Source organism: Lissotriton vulgaris, chromosome 8 (assembly GCF_964263255.1).
Source record: "Lissotriton vulgaris chromosome 8, aLisVul1.2, whole genome shotgun sequence".
Classification (NCBI taxonomy): Eukaryota; Metazoa; Chordata; class Amphibia; order Caudata; family Salamandridae; genus Lissotriton; species Lissotriton vulgaris.
Window position 1 is genome coordinate 1395757646 of NC_141696.1, and position 15432 is coordinate 1395773077.

Here is a 15432-nt window from a genome sequence, read left to right on the forward strand (position 1 = left end):
AACATGTTTGATACCAAACATGACAGGGCTCGTTACAGCCAATGTCGAGATGTTCATCACGTAATGACGCGGTGCCCCTCTATATGTTATATGGCTGTCTCACTTACAACCCGGGAGAATGGACTCCGAAGGCTGTAGGGGTGTCCTGCTCATGCAGGTGCACCCTCCTGCTTAGAACCTAGCGCCCTGACTTCAGTACTGTAAAGGCCTGTGGTAGGGGAGACTTATGGCTTTTAAGTACAGTGACCCTAGATATAAAGACCTATATATATCTTTCGTAAGTGGTGTTATCATCAGCTTACACTGGCTGCAATGGCGGGCCTGTAGTGACAGTTTGAATGGTCTCCCATGGCTGGCATAATACATGCTTCAGCCTATGGGGGACCCTTGAGGTACCTATGTCCTGGGTACCTTAGAACCATATACTAGGGACTTATAAGGGTACCCCAGTATCCAATATGGAATGTACCCAAGTACTTACCATAACAATTTAGGGGAGAAAGCAGAGAGACTGGGGTCCTGATTAGCAGGATCCCTGTCAGACTAGCCAGAAAGAGCATTGCAACAGGCAAAATGTGGGTGTAACCATAAAAGCAGATCCTACTTTCCTACACACATTTATCCAGGCACCTTGCAGAGATTAAAGGTCTTGCCTTCTCAAAGAGATTTGTGTAACTCAAAGGAGATTGCCATGTCAAAAAAAGCTTCATTTGGGGTTCAAGACTAGTCTCCCCTTCCAGTCCCTTTTAGTAAATGTAAATGTAAATGTAGACGTATTTATAAAGCGCACTGATACCCCGGCAAGCAGTGTGTCCTGGCGCTGTACTCATACCGCTAGGGAACCCGTCCTGGCTTTTCCCCGTGAAATGTCCACTCCTGGGCATCCCCGGGGTGCAACCAGGCATCCCCAGCGCTGTAGGGGGCCGTTGTGGAGGCTAAGCAAGCTATTGCCCAGAGTTGCAGCGTGGGACTCATGCTCAGAGTAGGCACTGAGGCGAGAAATCGTGTCCGAGGAATTATGAGCCCAAGAACCGCCAAGATCAGCCGAGATCAGCCTAGGCGGGATTTGAACCCTGGTCCCGACCAGACCTCTGAACCAGGGACTGCCGCTCTAAGCAGTGAGCCACACTCCTCCAGTGTGGGCCTGTTGGCATAGGGGATATGATCCTCAAATGGGTTGCACTAAGCTATCTAGAGTTGTAGTATTGTTCATGGTCAAAGGTCTGGCCTACAATAGTATACAGTGTAACTTTCTAGTGAGAATGGACTGTATTGGTGATATGTTACATGTGTGAAACCACACCAGAATATAGGTACATTACAGCAAAGATTTTAAACTTCTGCCTGGATCGGCAAATCTCTCTCAAGGTAGACCTGTTGCAGCATGCATAAATGAGGTTGTCAATTAGCAGTCTTTTCTCAACAGGAATGGGAGTGGCTGGTTTTTAGACAACACACTTGGTAGATCCAGGGAAAAAACATGGTCCTTTTGTAAAAGACCTCCTTGCATCCCACCTCAGATCTTATTCTTTCAGCATACGGTTTCAGCTTGAGAGCAAACCTGGAGAACACAGTGGTAGATGTGTTTATGCAGAATTGTATGCAAGTTATTGCATTTACTCCACTCACATTGATTCCAAGGATACTGGGCAAAGTATGGCGAACAAGAACATTGGTGGTGAAACAATTCCATTGGTGGGCATCACAATTTTGGTTTCTCATTTTTTAATTTTAACAATTTATTCGTTTTTATGCTTAGTTAATAAAAAACATTGCATAAAGTACCCAAATAATTTGAAAGAAATAATAAAGCACGATAAAATTTGGATCAGTCATGTAAAACTCTCCTCGATGTCGCAGGCGGGTGAGGTGCAATAAGCATAAGGTGCTTAATTGTTTATAAGCTTAATTCTGGAGACACGCTTAAGTACCATTATGTTACTGAGAGAGGCTTGCTATTTTCCTCTAGATGAGTTAAGTTTGTCGTCTGAGTTTCTACGTGGAGAGTTTTGTTGCAACGTAGGTCAAGACTTTTTTCGTTTAGACTTGTGTTTGCCCCATCGAAGCTTGCAAATACTGCTTGCTGGCAAGTTTGAGCTTCCACAATTTTTAAGCAACTACGGACATGATTGCAGCACTCATTCTGGAATGCTGGGCAAATGCAGGATATGCGTGATGGTTTCAGGGGCTTGGTTACAGCAGATGCAGGCACATTAACTTTGTTTTCGCGGTGGAAGACCAACGACTGCTTAAATTGGTCTGGTGCACCAGGGATTTTGTAGGAATTAATAATGAATCAGAATACCCTCGCTTCGAAAAAGATTATTTGTCTTCAAGAATGGATAGAGCATGCACGCTTTTGTTGCCATATTTCCTGAAGGATTGGTAGGATGTTGGAAGGTCCCACAACCCCTATAATTTGCAGAGTGTCTAGGGAAGACCATAGATAGTCCCTTTGAGGGCAATGACCATAACCTTTGATCGAGGGAGTTCTCTTTGGCACTTCTCAGTTTGTGGAAAAATTTGACAAAGGTCCCTTGTCGTGCATACTTTTGCTTTACAAGCAGAAATTCTAACCTTATTTTGGCAGAGTAGGTGCTTTGAGGGAGCAAAAATCTGCCTATACAGATTGAGATGCTATGTTTCCAGCCCCTGAGGATCATAACCATAGACCATTTCGCTGACTTATGCAGTGGTTTACGGAAATTTCGCATGATGACCTGTAATATTGCCAAAAACAAGTAACTTTCCAGCTTTTTCTGTAGTGAAAGAAATGCTGCGAGGAGGGAACCAGCTTTTGATTTTATTTGCTCCCTGTGCTTCTGGTAGGTGCCTTTTTGTCCAACGTGATCCCTATGTACTCATATTCACGATCTTTGATCAGTTTGTGGTTGTTTAAATTCCAGGGTCCCACTGGCTTTATTTTTTAACTGAAGGTAAGCACTTTTGTTTAGGTTAATTTGCTGATAATTATCGAGGGTATATGAGGATAACTTGTGTTTCAGTTTTTGTAGGCACGACTTGGTTCTACTCCAATGAAAATATTTTTTGCATATAACATGCTGGTCAGTTGTTGTCCACCAAGTTGGGCAAATGGGCGTTTAACTGGTCCAGTTCTTGGGTGAGGTCTACTAAGAAGAGGTTGAGTAGTGCTGAGACTAGCACACATTTTGGCTTGAGATCAGTTGTTATTGGGATCTTGCAAGAGATCCTTATTCCGCTCCCTATTTTTATCTGTATTCTTGTATCTATGTGAAGGAGTTGTTGCCTTCAGTTACTTCTCTGGGATCCCCCAGATTGCAAGTCTTGGCTCAAGCTTCATCCTATCAACGCAGTCAAAGGCGGCATTCGGATCGATGAAGCCTGAATGTAAGGGCTAGTATGGTGATGTTGGTGACCGTGGCCATTCCTGGGTGAAAGCCAGACTGATTGTATAGAATGAACTGATGCTCATCTGCCCAGTTGTTCAGCTCCTGTAAAAAATAGTCCAGTGTACTGCTTTGCTGCGGTGTCAAATAGGGAAATCAGATGGTAATTTGCTGGATCGTTTTTATTGCCACCTTTGAATATACGAAGAAAGATTGCGCCACGCCAGGAGTTGGAAATTAGACTGTTAGCAAGACTGTAGTTAAAGAGAGATGTAAAAAAGTTCAACCAGTTTTCTGAGTTAGATTTAAACAGAGCGTTAGGCAGACCGTTGGCACTAGGGGCCCATCCATTTTACCTTTGAGAATAAGCCTCTCTAAGCTGGTTGGAGAGAAGACTAACTTGTTCCTGTCATCCAGGTCTAGCCCTAGCACTGGTAGAACCTTTTGATACTTATTTCTGCCACTTCATGGTGTGGCACCGCAGCCAGGGTGACTGACGCTGGAATCTGGGGATCACGGTTCGATCCCCGGCTCCAGCGGCAGATTAGCCCAGCACCATGTGGACTCTGGGCAATAGCTTGCTTAATCTTCCCGACGGCCACCAGCGCCTAGAGACCCTTACGGGTGAGTGTTCGCGCTTTACAAATGTGGATTATTATTTTTAATATGGGTGTTGTAATGGGGTGTGAAATACTCAACCCTAGGTTGGTCAGTGATGCTGACATTGTTGGCTATCTAAGAGCCTCTTTCCAGGTTGTTTATGGTTCTCCAAAATTGGCTTAGGTTGTTATTCTTCCATTTAACATATTTTTTTGCCCACAATACTTCGTTATAACTCCTCTTTGCTAACCAGATTTTGTTTTTGTACAACAACCTTGCTTGTCTTTACTTTTTCCACCTGCGAGTTGTTTTTGCATTTGTAGCCACATACTAATTCAGTGATCGTTGACATAACAATTATGGTTACCAGTTCTTCTGGAATTTCTTCAGGAATTTTCCTATCAGGCTGCTCCATACTTGCCTGCCTGTCCAGTTCACCATTTGCTCCTATGGAATCTGACACACTGGTGAGATGGATGAATCAAGGCAAGATCAGCACAGGCAGATTTAGTGTTTTTTCAACAAGAGGTGATTTTCCTTTCAATCCTTAATTTTTGAAGCCATGTTAGTGGACCTCATTCAGACTGCTGACTGTTCTGGGGAGTCCCCATTCAAGTAATTGTACTTGTCAACTAATGAGGTAGCATTATTTGTGGTGAGTTATGTTTAACGCCTTGACTGCGGCAGGAATTCCAGCACTGTGCTGGACATTCCAATTGCGGGCGTGGTTGTGACGGAACCCAGCCGTCATGCGCACAGGCCACCCGTGGCTCATAATGGCTGGGTTCCGTCATGAGCATCGAACGGGTTAAAATATATATTCCTAGTTTATGTTTTGTGACAAAGAATATGGAATTTCATGGTTGTTATTAAAGTAACGTCTTGATTCTCCTAGGGGCATAGGAATAAATTACTCCACCAATTATGACTAAACGAACGCTTTGTCAATTGATTGAAAAAGAGATGAAAATTGTCCAATCTGATACTGTACATTCCTTTTTAGGTCGAGCCAGGGCAGCAAATGCGTTCCTCTGCGAGGAATGCTGTATTGGAGAATGTACTTGAAACCCAACCCACTCTCCACCCATATTTGTCATTGTCCTTTAAAAATGCTGCCTTCTGATTCGTTAATAGGCTTGTTAGTCCGCCCTTAGTAATGCCTTGTCTTCATTTGTAACCTCCCATGAGGACTGGCCCTTTTACCTCGGTTGTTACACAGTAAGTCTTCTTTAGCCTGTAAGCACTATTTTCTTTAATGAGTTTCTCTTACTGCAGCTGGGTCTCTCATGCGCAGTTGTGACCACCGGCTTGTTTAATTCGTAGCAAACCTGGAGCTCTTCAGGGGCCTTTGGAGACAGAAGAGGGCAACTCAGCAATGCCTTTAGGGAGGTCAAAAGGGCATGATGTAAATTACACTAGATCTGGTGTATTTATTTTCTATGTTAAACATGAATATACTTAATTTAGGTTTGCTCCTCCGCTCACTAGCTAAAAACCATGACTTCATCAAAGGGCTCTTACCCTGTTTTGTTGTTTCGTTCCTCTGTGAAATGGATCCAAAAAAAGAAAGAAACTCTTTGGCTGCAAATGTCTCTTTGGACACACTCTCCCTCAAGCGCGAACCCGATGGAAGGTATTTGAGCGCTGTACTGAGCAGTTCTTCAGTTCCAAAGTGGCAGCTCGCTGCGCGTTGCTCCTCGGTTCAGATTACCCGTGAAGGCTGTGTTTTTACCCCCAGTTTAATGTTGCTCTCGCTCATTTCTTTTCTCCCCCTGCCAGCCACATTGCTCTGTCTATAGTTTGCATCCCTATGTCCTCTCTGCCCCTCCCCCCACCTCGCCACTAGTTCTCTCATTTGCGAGAGTTTAAGCTATTGGCATTTAAATTACAATGCCTTTTATTTATGTTTTAAAAACCAACACATAACTAAAAGGCATAGTCATTTCCAATGCCAAAAGCTCAAACTCTCGCTAATGCGAGACCTATTGCATTGCAAATGCTCGTTTTATTGTGAATGGGTTAAAACCAAAACATTTTAAGACTATATAGTGACTGAGAAGAGGTTTGCCAGCAGGAGGGTAAATATTTCACAAGTTTTCCAGATGTGGGACCAGCTCAAATGAAATAGAAGTTGCAGTGATACCAAGTGTTATTATATGCAAGGAAATGGCTGGATTGCGCATGAGCATACTGGTATTGGACAATTCTGCTGTATTTCGAAGTGTTGTGTTTCTAGGATTCCAAGAATTATAGGTTGTTTTGAAGAGGCTTCTATCTGACAATATGTTGGTATGAATATTCATCGCCTCTGTGCTTGCCTGTATAAATAATAATAAATATTCTGTTCTCTTGCTTGCAAAATAAAAATCTTCATTTTCTAACAGTTCGTTTTATTCTCAATTTATTTATGAAAACCATCTCTTTTGCAGAGAACCTGAGCTATCCAAAACAGAGCATTCAGAGAACCGGGAATGTAACTCCAGCACAGCTTCTGCTTTGGTAATTTCAATGTACTATGATTCATAATTCAGTGGAAACATGTCTTGTTTTTTAGGTTTGTTAAACAATGCTGTCATCCTGCGATACCTTCCTGGCACTTTTTTGCAGACAGCAAATACTATATCGCAGTACACATAAGACAGTGCAACAAGAGTGCACATTTGACTAGATTAGCATTTACTGCCTTTAAGTTATTGTGATTAAGAGAATAAATGCAATAATGTGCTGATACTTCATTTATCCTTTGTGCTATACTCTAAACAAAGTGTATAATGCTTTTAATGGAATAATTTATAGACCGTTTTGCAATCTTTAACTGCAATATTTGTATGGCATTTTGTCCTTATGTGGGCATTCATTCAATCGCCTAACTTCAGTCATATATCTAAATATGCAAAGAATGGTAGCTCACAAACTATGGCTGGGCCGTGCAGCTAGACCTATCCGCATAAAGGTTGTGCTATCCGTACACAGAGAGATCACTGGAGTAAGACGTTTTTGGATAGCCATTTGCTGGGAAGGAGAGGTTTTACTGGCTGCATCACAAGTGTTCTCTGCTTCATGTGTGCCTGCTCTGAGACCTGAAGAAACTGTTAGCCTTTCGCATCACATACAGACTGATTATGAAAGTGATCATTGAAAAAGACTTGTACTCATTTGAAGATTTTAGAAGTTCACCATTAAATGAGAAAATACAAATTTAATGTTAATGAGTTGCAGGTATTATGTCTGCATCTCCACTATAGCTAGATCTTAACTATGTTTTTCCTAAAAGACACTTCATTTCATTTCATAAACGTTATTCGGGTAACTTGATACCCATAAAAGCACAGTATCATTAAAATAACAGTCACAGAGTTTTGAAGACACATGGCAAAATACAAAATCCACAGTTTCAAGTTTCAAGTTTATTTTATTTGTTTTGGTACTCTACTGAGGACCACAAATTTTGTACGGTAAAATTCAGTTACAAATACTTTCAGAATTTCATATCAATACAAAGCTAAAAAAGATTTTAAGTATTTATAAAAGTTATAAAAAACTAATTCATTAGGGGGAAATTTACATAGTGTGATCAAGTCCTTTACGGTGGTGATACGGCAGTTAATGTATATAGGATACAGATGTTTTGTCCTAGCTGCCACTACTTTTGGGTTAGGGCATGTGAATAGAAGATGTTCTACATCCTGCTCCCCTCCGTAGCAGAGGTTACATAGTGAAGATCCATTCAGGTGCCATCTTGATGTTATGGTTAGCACTGGTAAAATGCCAAGCCGTAACAGGATGATTGATCTCCTGGCGCCGTGCGAAAGATTAAAGTCTATGTATTGTTGCACTTGCTTAGGTGCAATTATTTCCGTGAAGTTTTTATACAGAGTCAATGTGGCGCAGTGTGAAAAATCAAGATCATAACTGAGTCTGGGGGTAAAACATTTTAGAAAGAGTTTCAGTTGTGATGGAGTCCACGTAAGCAACAGATTAACATTGATCTCCGCTAGTTTAAGTGCAGTGGACATGTTGCTGAAGAATACTTGTAATTGATTACAGAATAGAAATAACTTCATTGGTATTAAATAGTTTAAAAGAAAATCACTAATGTAGGAACATTGTATCAACCTTCAGTTATACAGTAATAAAATATCAGGGATCAGGCATCGATTTACGTGCTCTAGCTGAAATTCTAAGGAATGTACTTGTGTGAAAAATCAACTCTTCATCAACCAATGAAACTATGCACGAGTACGCCTTCTCCAGACTAATAGGCCCTCTCTTTTTAAAAAATAGGATTAAAAGCCACTTTGAATATTTTATATAGTATTTACAAATAAATAAAAATGTAATATTGATTGACCGCTCTCTTCATCGCAGGGACATGCTATATGATTAAGATTAGAGTGGTAACCAAAAGGAAAACATAGTGCAAATCTGACAGTTCCTGCTTTTAGGCGGAATAATGAGCTCCTTTCCCAGTGACTCATGGGTAAGATATATTGGTAAGGGGTGATAGTACTGTTCGATGGTCATATAACTAAGAACAGTAGATTTCTTAGATTCCAGATTTGTCCTTTCTTTGTTATATAGAGAATAAAAAGCATCTCTCATATCCTTTTTAGACACAGTTTCAGCTAAGCTTTGGTCTAAGAAAATACATTCCTTATTAACACTAAGCAAACTTTTTTGCAAAGCGCTCAGCCTAGGGATATCCATCCCTTTCTCACACATGAGACAATCATTGATAATGTCTCTGGTAAGGGAAGCAGCCTGATTCTTCCATATTGATAACCAGAAAAGAGCAGGTCGAGCACGTATAAAGTCAGATATAAAGTTAAGATTGAGTTCTTTATGGTAAATATATTGTGGGGTCGAAATTGGGATACCCAGCAGTTTCCTGCAAAACCTATTTTCTTCCTGCTGGGTACAAGAATTCTTTACAGTACCCCAAATTTCAGCCCCATACGTAGCCACAGGGATGCACTGTAGTTAGTAAAATTTTTGGATAGCTAAGATAGATCCAGTAGTTCTAGAGCGGGGAAGGCTGAGGATTGAGTTGGTGGCCTTTGAATTTCGGGTCTTGTTGGACCTTTCTTCAGGGGTCTAAAAACAAATGCATGAACAGCACAGATCAGTATGATTCCTTCTCATATTCATGAAACAAAAACTCAACAAAATAGTAATCATGTGCACACTTATGAATGCAGCATAATAACTCGGATGAAAGTAACACCTTTCATGGTTCCATGCAATCTTTCCATGTAAGTAAACATCCTCATGTTAAAACCAAATCAAAGAAATGCTCTTGTTGCCCCTTAAATGTCTCCTACTCTTTGCCATGTATACAATGTTCTCCCCAGGCCTATGGCGGCTATTTTTTCCGCGTCTGGGGAGAATATCGTATGCATACATGCGTTCATCGCGTTAATCGTTAATTAATCGGTCGAAACATTATTTCTTGCACAGTGTGGTTTTAAAGCTTGCCAGGCCCCCACAGCGGTCTCTTAATCTACGTCTGGGGAGAACATTGTAACCGAAATGCATTGGGTTGACAAGATACTGCTTATGAATATTGTTAGCATCTGAGAATACAAAGATGCCAGAAGGAGAAATAAATTAAGAATAAAACTTTTTGTTGAAAAATCGATGAAGATTCATGCAAATATTTTTGGGGATATTAATAAGAGAAGAAACACCGTGTTTCAAGATAAAGGTGCACACATCTTAGGGGAGGGAGTTCCTGACCCACGCAGTGGTAGGTATCCTTTATGGACATGCCATTTGATGGCTCTCACCTTTGTGGACACAAAGCGGATTCAGCCCTGGCACGTTTTAAGGAAAGCAGGGCCCACAGCACATTCTTTGGGTCTGTCTGCCCCTACTAGACAATTCCATACATTTTGCCCCTGGGAGGCTATGGTAGGGGTTTTCAGTATCGCCCCTCGGGCCCCTTGGGAATGGCAATGGTCGCCGCATATCTTTGGAAATTAGAGGTCCCAGTGTTCCCTACCTCGGTGACTGGCTGTTGATGATGGTCTTGCCTCAGGATGTAGTTAACCGCCTCCAGACGAGGGCAAATCTTATAGCATTGTTGGGGGTTCATTGTTAACGTGCCAAAGACCATTTGACTCATTCGCTTATGCTCCTGTTTATCGAAGCCATTCAGGATACAGCACAGTTTTGTAACTTCCCCCAGAGTGGAGAGGCCAAACACTTTATGCAGTGATGCCGATGTTTTAGCCTTGGTCCTGGATCTCACTGCGGATGACTGTAATGCTGCTGGGATTGTTGGCCTCCTGCATCCTGCTTGTGAAGCTTACAAGATGGCACATGCGGGCTCTGCAGTGGGATCTAAAGTCCCAAAAACCTCAGCTCCAGGGAAGTGTCTCAGATCTGAAAGAGGCTCGTTAGTGATAGATTCCTTACCTTAGAATATCCCCAGGCGTCAGACTGGATCCGGAAATTTTTGCGTAGCAGTTCCCTTGCGCGTCGGTAGGCGGCGTCTGCGGCTCCGCGCCCGGCGTCGTGGGCGCCATGATAACGTCGTCGTAGTACTTAGACGTCGCCTCCGCGTGCTGACGTCAGTTCTTCTTTTTTCCGCGCCAGCAAGCGCAGATCTGGAAAAAGCAGTACTTCTAGTCACCTTTTGACTAACTTTTTGGATCATTTTGATCATCTTTTCTAAGTCGTACGACTCCGATCGGTGCCATAGGGATGCCTGGATTTAAGCACTGCGAGGATTGCGAACGCACGATGTCGGTCACGGATCCTCACCACCTGTGTCTACTCTGTCTAGGCGTCGACCACGACGACAAGGCATGCTCCGACTGCCGGGCTATCTCTTCGAAAGCCAGGCGGGAGCGGTCCCGCAGGCGACTCGAACTCCGGCAGTCGGTCCCGCGCCGTGAGAGGTCCCGGTCCCACGGGAGGTCGAGGGACAGGTCGCGGGGTCGGAGCCACCACAGCTCCGGGAGTAGACACCACTCGAAGTCGTCGTCAGGTAAGAAACACAAGAAGTCGAAGAGGCGTCATCGCTCTTCTGACTCCCCCTGACGCTCGCTCAACGCGGCCGGGGGTTCGGGTGACACCACCTAAGCGGCTCCGTCGGAGTCGCGGGCGACGCGTCCAGCTCCACACCCTATGGTCCCTGGGCGAGACACGACGCCGGAGGAGATCGAGCGCTTCCTCATGGCCATGAGGTCCCTCTCTCCTCCGACGGAAACCGCGGGGCCTTCGGGCCTAGCGGACCCGTTTGGGGGGCCTAGCGGGTCGGGGGCTTGAGCCCGACGCCGTTAAGTGCTTTGGCCCCGACGGCGCCTAAGGGCCCGGCGCCGCAGGGCCCCACGGACCCGACGCCGCCGGCGCCTTCGGGCCCGGCGCCACAGGGCCCAACGGTCCCGACTCCACGGGACCCTACTGGACCCGCTTGGGGATCTGGGTCGTCGCCCGTGGACCTTACGACCCCCCCCCGGCGTCGGTCCGTCAGGTGTCACCTCCGGCGCCGTCCTCGGGCGGCGCCGTCCCCGATGCCTCCCTCGCTCCGGTACCGGCGTCGGAACGGCGCCGCTCGGCGCCGCTCTCGACGGCGCTTGGGAGTTTTACTTCAATGAACCGGCCCCATCAATTGACAACCCTGATTATCAGGAGATGGGTAATGAGGAGTATTGGGAGGGGTCTGAGGACCTGTAAGGAGCTAAAGGAATTTCTGCAGGAGTGTCAGGATCCGAAGTCTAGCACAACCTGTCCCCCCTACACCAATTGCGGCTATCAAACACTAGAACGCAATGGTGATCGGGAGGGAAAGGGGGGAACAAAACAAGGTAAGTAGGGGAAAGACACAGGACTTCTTGGATGGCTCTCTCTCTCTGGATGCAGCTGGTGCTGGTAAAGGAATGGTTAATTAGTACATACTAAAACATTAAACAACACTCATAATATTCTGTATTGCATTACTGGTTACCTGATAAGAAATGGGAGACTACTGGGAAATGAGGAATAATGCTGTCCTCCTAAATGCCCACAGTGCCTATGTACCAAGGAATGCCTGTCAAACAATAGAGTTTGTAACTAGGGAATGTGCCACAGTTTAGTACACTATATAAGTAGTGCTGGATAGTCTTACCCCCACAAAAATGGGCGTAACAATGTGGTTGACCTCTGGAGCTGACTAAGCAAACAGCAATGGCATCTGTAGAAGAGCGAAAACAGTTGACATGTAAAGTATAAGGACTTTTATGTAAGAATGATATAAATAATAAAGGGGCGCTACAAGCGCGTTACCAGGTTGTCTTCTCCCAGTCCTGTGACGAATGCCAACCTCCATGAAGTGAAAGCAGACTCCAAGAAATAGGGACGGGGATAAATAACAAATGAATGAAGGAGAATACCTCCAGGCGGACCACCACTCCCAGGATCCAACAGTGGACACCAACAACTTGCACCCTACAAAGCCGGCCCCCTGATGGAACAGTAGTTTGGCCAGAAAGCGGATCCGCAAGAAATGCAGCCAAGGGAGCCCCCTCCAGAACCCCGAGAGGAGACAGCCGGCACAGGGGTAAAAGAACGTGAATCAAAACAAATTGAACCGCGAATACAGCTAAGCGGTAATTCCGAAAATTTAACCTCTAACAACGAGGTTTGGTAAAGCGTAATCAGCCACAATAGTAAATAACTCAGCAAAACTAAAGTAGCGGTTGATCTGGAGAATATCCGGGGAACTCGTACGGGAACCTATGGCCAGAAGAATCCTCAATACCCAAGGAGTGAGGCGGGCAAGGTGGAAGTGACACACCGCACGGAGTGACGTGGAAACTAGAGCGCGAAGCTCAGAGCAGCGTTGAGATCATGCTTTAGTATCCGGCCTGATCTCCTCGCGCATGCGCAGAACCTCGCGACCATCTAGGATTGGTCTTGCGTGGTCCGCTCCGTCTGCGGCTTCAAGGAAGGGTTGGCAGGCGTGACGGGACCCTCTGACCCGAGAGTGTCAGTCTCAAGAGGACTGGACAGGTGAACTTGGGGATGCCAGTGGTCTGGACACCTCTCCAGACACTGGTTTTGTCTCGCCTCCTACCGTGGCTTCGGAGGAGGGGGCAACTTACAGTGTGGTGTTGATGAGGGCTGCCAAGGCCTTGGGCCTTGAGCTCCCCGTCGCGGCCGTGAGTTCTCACTGAGGTCCTTGAACCGCAGTCATGCCCGACAGAGCCTCTGCTGCCGTTTAATGAGGCCTTGACCGACGTTCTTTTGGGCACTTGGTCCAGGCCCGCTACGGGTTCGCCGTAGATAGGAACGTGGCAAGACACCACCGCCCGGCCCCGGGAGACCCGGTTTTTCTGTCCACCCACCCCACCCCTGATAGCCTAGTCATCCAGGCATCCACTTCCCAGACCGCATTCCCGTCGGCTCCGCCGGACAGGGAATCCAAGAGGTACGAGATGTACGGTAAAAAGGTCTTCTCCTCCCTTATTCTGGGACTGCGGTCTTCTAACACTGCATGCCTCTTGGGCCGCTACACCCACTCTCTGTGGGATACGGTTGCAGAAGTGCTGCCAGAGTGTCAGTTGTAGGTACGGGCCAAACTCGTCCAAGCCCTTGTGGAGGGCCGGGATGCAGCCAGATATTCTGTCCAGTGTGGGCTGGATACCACTGACTCACTAGGTAGAGCGATGACAACGACGGTGGGGATTTGAAGCCACGCCTGGTTGAGGTCCGCCAACTTTTCGGCTGATGTCCAAAACACATTGATGGCCTTTTTGGCGACAAGGCAGACCATGCGCTTGAGCACTTTAAGGACTCCAGGGCTACGGCCAAGTCCTTGGGCCTCTCGGCCCCGCGCCAGCAAACGGGTGCTTTTTGCTCCTTTCGTGGCCAAGGAAGGGGCGCCCCCACACGTGCTGCCAGCCGCACGCTGCAGGCTAACATCCAGTGCGGTGGCGGCCGTGGAAATCGCCGTGGAGGCGGTCGGGGACAACGGCAAGGCCAGTCCACACCCTCCCCCACAGCATCCGCCTCAAACCCTCCTAGTCCGTGCTTTTCGGCCCATGTGACGCCAGTGGGGGCAGGGTTCGCCATCACCACTCTCACTGGCGCACTGTCACTTCGGACAGGTGGGTGCTGCAGATCGTCCAAAGGGGCTACTCCCTCCCTTTCGAGACGACCCCTCAAACCATGCCACCGCAACACCACCGCGTATCGGGGATCATTTGCAGCTTCTGCAGGAGGAAGTTTCGGCCCTCTTGGCCAAGGGGGCCATCAAGTGCGTTCCTGGGCCAGAAGTAGGACGTTGTTGCTACTCCCACTACTTTCTGGTACCCAAGAAGGCCAAAAGGGGCCTACGCCCTATCTTGGACCTACGGAACGTCAACGGCTTCCACCGGAAGGAGAAGTTCAAGATTCTGACTCTGGCTCAGGTCTTAGCTGCCCTGGACCTAGGAGACTGGATGGTAGCGTTGGACTTGCAGGACGCTTATTTCCACATCCCCGTCCTGCCGGCCCACCGGCGTTACCTGTGGTTCGCGGTAGGCCACGAGCACTTTCAGTTTACCGTGCTCCCCTTCGGCCTTACAAGCGCCCCACGGGTGTTCACAAAGGTGATGGCGGTGGTCGCAGCTCATCTGCGCAGGTTAGGGGTTTCAGTCTCATCTTACCTCGACGACTGGTTGTTGAAGGCGGGCTCGCCCCAGACTGTTGTCAGCCACCTCCAGACGACGGCAGACCTCTTGCACCAGCTGGGGTTCTCCATCAATGTGCCGAAGTCACACCTGTGCCCCTCTCAGAAGCTCCTTTTCATCGGAGCGGTTCTCGACTCGGCGCAGTTTCGGGTTTACCCACCCGAACAGCCGGTTCGGGATATAGAGGCTCTGATTCCAATTTTCCAGCATTTATCCCGAGTTTCGGTCAGGTTGACGCTGCGGCTTCTGGGGCTCATGGCTTCCTGCATCCTTCTGGTGCATCACGCCCGTTGGCGGATGCGGGCTCTGCAGTGGGACCTCAAGTTTCAGTGGGCCCAGCATCAGGTCAACCTGTCCGACCATGTCCTGATCTCTGAGGGCACTGCGAGACAGCTGCAGTGGTGGCTCACGGACTGCGATTGGGTCAGCGGCAAATCCCTCTCTCTTCCCCAACCGGAGAACATAGTTGTGACGCACGCGTCCCTCCAGGGCTGGGGAGGCCACATGGGAGAGGCGGAGATCAGAGTCCTCTGGTCTCTGGCGGAGTCCCGGCTCCATATCAACCTTTTGGAGCTGTGGGTGATTCGTCTAGCACTGAAGGCATTCCTCCTCTCTGTCCGAGGGAGTGTAGTGCAGGTGTTCACGGACAACACCACCGCCATGTGGTACTGCAACAAACAGGGCGGGGTGGGGTCGTGGACCCTCTGCCAGTAGGCTCTGTGCCTCTGGCAATGGCTGGAACATCAGGGCGTGACCCTGGTGGTTCAACACCTGGCAGGTTCTCTGAACTCCAGGGCGGACGAACT

General features: G+C 46.9%; 1 protein-coding gene across 1 annotated transcript in view; it reads left to right on the top strand.

The window, feature by feature from the left end:
* The window catches only part of LOC147698809 (E3 ubiquitin-protein ligase TTC3-like), a 1497644-nt gene that overhangs the window by 553006 nt on the left and 929206 nt on the right, over positions 1-15432 (top strand). The window contains exon 17 of the mRNA XM_086935406.1: positions 6398-6467. Coding sequence (XP_086791532.1) covers positions 6398-6467 — 70 coding nt within the window. The remainder of the gene's footprint in view (positions 1-6397; positions 6468-15432) is intronic.